The sequence below is a fragment of the Salvelinus sp. IW2-2015 genome, linkage group LG22, assembly GCF_002910315.2.
Source record: "Salvelinus sp. IW2-2015 linkage group LG22, ASM291031v2, whole genome shotgun sequence".
NCBI lineage: Eukaryota > Metazoa > Chordata > Actinopteri > Salmoniformes > Salmonidae > Salvelinus > Salvelinus sp. IW2-2015.
Genome location: NC_036862.1, coordinates 32,500,064 through 32,506,911, shown reverse-complemented (window position 1 = coordinate 32,506,911; position 6,848 = coordinate 32,500,064). Strand labels below are relative to the sequence as shown.

Genomic DNA, 6,848 nt, shown 5'->3' with positions numbered 1-6,848 from the left:
CGTCTTTGTTGCCTCTGTTAGCCAGTGAGCTTTTCGTTGCCTCTGTTAGCCAGTGAGCGCTACGTTGCCCTGTTATCCAGTGAGCCCTACGTTGCCTCTGTTAGCAGTGAGCACTACGTTGCCTCTGTTATCCAGTGAGCCCTACGTTGCCTCTGTTAGCCAGTGAGCCCTACGTTGCCTCTGTTAACCAGTGAGCCCTATGTTGCCTCTGTAGCCACGTGAGCCCTATGTTGCCTCTGTTAGCCAGTGAGCCCTACGTTGCCTCTGTTAGCCAGTGAGCCCTACGTTGCCTCTGTTAGCCAGTGAGCCCTACGTTCCTCTGTTAGCCAGTGAGCGCCTACGTTGCCTCTGTTATCAGTGAGCCCTACGTTGTCTCTGTTAGCCAGTGAGCCCTACGTTGCCTCTTGTTAACCAGTGAGCCCTATGTTGCCTCTGTTAGCCAGTGAGCCCTACGTTGCTCTTTTAGCCAGTGAGCCCTACGTTGCCTCTGTAGCCACGTGAGCCCTACGTTGCCTCTGTTAGCCAGTGAAGCCCTACGTTGCCTCTGTTAGCCATGTAGCCCTACGTTGCCTCTGTTAGCCAGTGACCCTACGTTGCCTCTGTTAGCCAGTGACCCTACGTTGCCTCTGTTAGCCAGTGAGCCCTAATCTCTCTCGTTGCCTCTGTTAGCCAGTGAGCCCTATGTTGCCTCTGTTAGCCAGTGAGCCCTACGTTGCCTCTGTTAGCCAGTGAGCCCTACGTTGCCTCTGTTAGCAGGTGAAAGCTGGTGTGAGTGTTCAGGAGGATAGCCTCCTGACGTTAGTCACCTAACATTGATTATTCAGCCAGCGAGGTGGTGCATTTAGGACATCTTATTTTAGCTTGCTGTTACCGTAGTAGCGTAGCCTCCGGGCTTACCACATAACTGAATTAGACCAGAGCCTCTCTCTCTCTCTCGTCTCTCTCTCTCTTTCTCCATCTCAGAAGAAAGAACAGCCATCTACTACTTAACTCTGCGTGGGCTCCCAAAGAGAAGAAAATCCCTATTTCTTTCGYCTCTTTTCTCCTTTTTGTCTGGTGGATGTCCTCCCTCTCGTGATCTGAGCAGTGAAGCTTTGACTCATAATCTAACAAAACTCTGCCTCCGGAGAACAGCCGTCTTATTTCACATTTAGAGAGAGAAAGAGTTTGTGTGTGTGTCTGTACGCACAACCCTTTATGTGTGTATTTCAGTATCCTCTCCCTCGCCAATGCCTTGATGTCTTATGGCGAAAGTCGGTCAGTGTTTCAGTTAACTCGGACAGGGAGAGAGAGAGAGGGGGGAATTTGTCGTCTYTGCTACATGCTAGCTGGGGAAAACCTTTGTGTAGTAAACTTCTTCTAGCCTCTGGATTTATGTTTCAAACTTTCACTGGTACTCAGATGTGGTGTTCTGAGATATACATACGTCCACACGTGCACACACACACATACACACAAACCAGTGGAGGCTGCTGAGGGGAGGACGGCTCCCCTCAGCATGGCTGAGGCTGGAACGGAGAATAAAATGGAATGGCATCAAACCATGTGTTTGATGTATTTGWTWCCATTCCACTGATTCCGCTCCAGCCTTTACCACGAGCCCGTCCTCCCCAATTAACGTGCCACCAAGCTCCTGCGACACAAACACACACACACACACTTATACATACACACACACACACACACGCACACACACACACACACACACATTTCAGAGAATAGCTTTAAAACATGTAGAAATGATTCTCCCTCATCTATTCATCATTTATTCAGTAGTATTTGACAGAATTCATTATGCAGGAACATGAATTTATGAGCATTCATATACTTGGCTGTAGATGAGGGGGAACTTTGGAAAGTACTTTTCAAAGGGCTTTGCTTGATTCTGGTGGCTGGAGAAACTGTCTCTCTCTCCTACTGACAGTTACACAAAGTGGACACATACTGGGTACTTTCTTAAAACACAAACATATATACATGTAAACCTGTCCCTCTCTCTTTCTCCACCTTTACATTTTCTTAATTTAATCTCCCTGTCCCTCTTCTCTCCATTGCCCCCCCTTCCCCCCCCCCTCTCCTCTCTCAACCCTCCCTCCTCTCCCCTCCTCCYCTCCACAGTATTGCCAGTGGTTTTGGCGGGGCGTTGTTTGTCTACCTGAACAGACTGATAGTCCAGTTCATCAGGAAACAGAAGACCATCAACAAGTTCCTCATGAAGAAGTAAGTCATGATGTCATCAATGTCAGACATAAGCCCCTACTGGGTCCCAGATAGTCCCTGTATCCTAGTGTCCCACAAACACACTAGCGCACACACGCACGCACACACTAGCGCACACATAGATAGATTACTCTGTGAAATCAGCTCTATTGATGCAGATCTCTCCACAGCAGAGAAAAATGAAGACATTCATCTTGACAAGTGTTTATTAATGAATGGTGTTTACTCATCTCCCTACCAGACTGATTAATTAACTATCCTCAGATTTCTAAATTAATGTAATGTTCTGTACATCACGCAGCCGTGGAAAGGGTTTGAGGACAGTTTGGTTTTGACGAGTTAACAGTAATGACTAAACACCCTTTTGCTTTCTCCTCCTCTCCCCCTCTTCTCTCAGGCGTCTGCTGTACCCAGCCCTGGTCACTCTGCTGGTGTCTACACTAACCTTTCCCCCCGGCTTCGGACAGTTCATGGCAGGCAAGGTTAGTTCCACTCAGTTTTTTATTTCTTTACATAGAGGCAGAGTCTACCTCCCACCCTCTCCTCTTTCTGTCTCTGTAATGAGAGGGTGTCAGACTCTTGGTGTATTTCTGCTACAATAAGCTGTTGATTCTGTTGCTCCCTAAAGTCTAGCTACAGCATCACACACAACTACACACCGTCTTCCAGACCCCCACTCAGCTTCACAAGCCTTAAGCCAAACCAGTTCAAATTAAATCATCACATCCATTGCCTAAAGTGAAACTGCTTTCCATAATGGTCTTCCTAATAAAATGGATGTGTTGTACCCAATTTCAAATCACCTCCTAGCACCTACCCCATGGCACTTCATGTAGATTGGGATAGCACTAATGTCATCGCTTCTCCTTTCCCTCTGAATGGCTAGGATGAATTCTTGATGTGTTGCTTATACCTATCCAATCCTTTCAGATCTACTTAAATGCTTTGGGTTAGGAGCTAGGGATCAATATGGGATATATAAAAATATAAAATGCCTGTTGACTTTAGCCCTCTGTCTGTCTGTTATGTTGTCACTTCCTGTTTCCCCCATGCAGCTGACCCAGAAGGAGTCCCTGGTGACGTTGCTAGACAACCGGACATGGGCCAAGCAGGGCATAGCCGAGGGGTTTGACTACATCGGCAACTCCCAGGCCTGGAATCACCCCCAGGTCAATGTCTTTGTCACCCTCGTCCTCTTCATCGTAATGAAGGTAGGCACAYCATCATCATCATCATCATCCACTTTGTTCTCATCTCTCCTCTTCTTTATAATCACCWATTCTTTTTTAATTCCCTGTTACTTTACTCCCTTCCCACTACATGTGGCGTGTCTCAATAGTCTGAAGTAACGTTCTTCCCATTGACATGACAGGTGAAGGTAATATGGCAGGATCCTGTCCATTCATTTAAATGAAAGGAGAGGAGGCCGTTGTGGAGAATTGAGACCCAGCTCAGTGTTATATGAGGGTACGGCTTGTGGCGTATTGAGACCCATCCCAGTGTTATATGAGGGTTAGGCTTGTGGTGTATTGAGACCCAGCCCAGTGTTAAATGAGGGCAGGTGAAGCATCAGGTTATTACCTTGTTGGGATTTGATTAGGTTTTTATGTAACCTTTGTTTAGGTTCTAGCAACTCAAATGAAATGTCCCCTTTTAAAAGAGAACCGCAGAACTGCTGTTGTAAATCTTGTTCGCTCGCTGTGTCGTGTGTGTGTGAAAGAGACAATAGGCTGTGTAATGCAGTTAAAGTCCCTGGATAGAGAGAGAAACAAGGAACCACAGAGGGATAGAGAGACAAAAGTGGGTGGATAAAAGTTATATAAGCCTTAGATATTGAGTGTGATGATCCTGCTGTAATGGAAGATAAATACTCTATACACTTTCTCTTTCTCTCCTTCGCTCTCTCGCTCATCCTAGCTCACTTTCTTTTTTTGCCTTCTGTACTTTATCTCAAATAATCTGAAAAGAAAATGATATTATACTTTTTGGAACACAGTGAGACCAATCTACTCTACTCTAAATTACCCCTCTGATGGTACTGTTTCATCCCATCCCCCCTTGTTCCTCCAACGTCACTCCCAACTTGGCCAGACCAGTTTCTCGGGGGGGGGGGGGTTCGTGTCCAGCCTGCTACTATATATGGAGCAGTATTTCTGAAGCAGTAATGGACGTTGTCATTAACTTTGTGTGTGTGTCCACTGTTGAGGTTGTATTTTTGGCCTTTGCTGTGACGTAGTTACACACACACACGTACATGCATACGTAGTCAACTTCACTCACATACACACGCGCACACACACACACTAACTCAGTCGCACACAAAGCGTGTCTGCTGGGATGATGTCTAATTACATGGTGTAGTTGAAAGCGCCCAGAGTCGTAGTTTGTTTCTCCCACACTATGCAAATGGACCAAGCTTTTATTAGACAGACACAGACAGACAGACTTTCTACGGATTGATTCTCTCTATGATATTACTCATAGGCTGTCTTCTCTATCACAGACTGACCGTTTTTAGCTATCACACTGCATTGAGACAACTTTTTGACCCCAATAGGTTTTTTTGCAGTCGTTTCCCAGTCCTCTGTTGGAGGGTGGTGGCAGCYCAGTAATTGGAGTGGGAATAAGAGTAGGGCCCTTGGAGGCCCCTAGGGGCACGGGCGATAGACTGTCCTCTGGTTCTGTCACACACAAATGGTAGAAAATGGCGCCAACGGATAGGGCTGCCGTGTTTCTAGCTCTTAGGAAACTTTGCCGTATTATGTTTTTTTTATGTGTTATTTCTTTTCTTTTTTTCTTTTTTTTCTTAAGGGGTGGATCAGCTTAGTATTGCGGAAGAATGTTGCTTCCATCAATGTAATTGTCTGCATCATTTCAATCCCCATATATTTTTGGGGCAAATATATTATCCATACACACATCATACATATACACATATATATCATACACATACCTATATAGACATACATTTTTTTAAAGAATATACCTTTATTATTATCCCCGCAAACCCTACCACCGATCGATTGGAGTAAACTAATACACTTCGGTTTTACCTTCAATTTATACATCTTATACACATTTACAGACACGGTCTACTTTACAATAGTTCTCTTCTGTTTGTTCTTAGTCTTCTCTATTTCTGATGTCCATCTAGTTTGATTTCTATTTGTAACTGTGCTATTTCACAAAAGTTCCGAACCTATATACATTTTACAGATCCCGTATGTTTACATTGTTTGTCTTGTTATTTGTCCCACCTTCAGCTCCATTCAACCTTCCCATCTATCTCTCACATCATCCATTTTGATTTCTATTTGCCATATTATTTTCAACTGTGCTGTGATGCTTCACAAAATAATTGAACCTTTCTATTCTCATAGCTTCTACAGATTGTAAATTAAAATAATTTTTTTGCAAAAATATTATTATATTATTGATTGATTGACTATGGCTTTTCAAATCACCCAGTATTGCTATCTGTAGCTTAGTTAGGCAAATGTTGCAATTCTTCAGCCATTTCTGGACCTGTGACCAAAAACGAGCTACATATGGACAATACCAAAATAAATGATCTAATGACTCTGCCTCCTCACAGCAGAATCTGCAGAGCTGGGAAGATTGTATCCCCCATATATATAACATTCATTCGTTGCAAGAATTTTGTATAGTAATTTAAATAGAAAAATTTGAAGTTTTGAATCCGGCATTGTTTTGCGTATCAATTCATAAACCGTGTGCCATGGAATGGGTACGTCGAAATTCTTCCCACTATTTTGCAATTTATATGGCACATCTGTGTTTTTGGTCCTTAAATTAAATTAGTATATGTTTTTATTTATCACACTTTTCTTTAACCATTTATGTTCTTTAATACAGAGTTCCTTACTTTTTTCCCCTTTACTTGCCTCTTCCATTTTTGTGGTAATGCTGCAATTAATTGGTTGTAATTTTGGGTAGAGCAGACATTTACATATGTCGTGTTTAGCTGCATGTGTGACATAACTCCACCAGTCCTATTTTGATATCATTCACTAAAATTATACCTTTTTTAAACATTTCTTCGAAAAATCAGTTTTTTATCAATTAGTATATTTGAATTTAACCACAATATTTGTTGTATTTTTTGTTCTGTCTTTCAGGTGGATTAAACTGAAATTGCAACCAACTTTCTAAGGCTTGTTTAAAAATAAAGATATTTTGGAGATTATTTCTTTTTCAACAACCGAAAGTGAGCAGGTGTAATCTGAATAAAGGGAAAAGGCCCTTCTTGAACATAGGATGAGACATTCGTACCAATTTACTAGAGAACTAGTTGGATTTAAGTATAACTTTTGTATGACTGATGCCTTTAGTGAGAGGTCTAATGCTTTAATATTTAATCATTTCTGCCCTCCGAATTCATATTCGTTATATAAATAGGCCTTTTAATTTTATCTGGCTTGCCATTCCAAATAAAATTGAATATTTTTTGTTCATATCATTTAAAAAGCAGGTCACTAGGTGTAGGCAAACCATAAGCAAATAGGTAAACTGTGATATGACTAAAGAGTTAATTCCAGGGTGGATTTTTTCCACAAATAGACAGGTATTTTCCTTTCCATGGTAGAAAGATCTATCTATTTTGCTAA

The 6,848-nt window shown here is 42.5% G+C and overlaps 1 protein-coding gene across 1 annotated transcript in view; it reads left to right on the top strand.

The window, feature by feature from the left end:
- LOC111982724 (chloride channel protein 2-like) overlaps window positions 1-6,848 on the top strand; it is a 93,744-nt gene that overhangs the window by 18,204 nt on the left and 68,692 nt on the right. Inside the window, 3 exon segments of the mRNA XM_070433881.1 lie at window positions 2,119-2,220; window positions 2,618-2,702; window positions 3,276-3,431. Of these exon segments, the coding sequence (XP_070289982.1) occupies window positions 2,119-2,220; window positions 2,618-2,702; window positions 3,276-3,431 (343 nt within the window).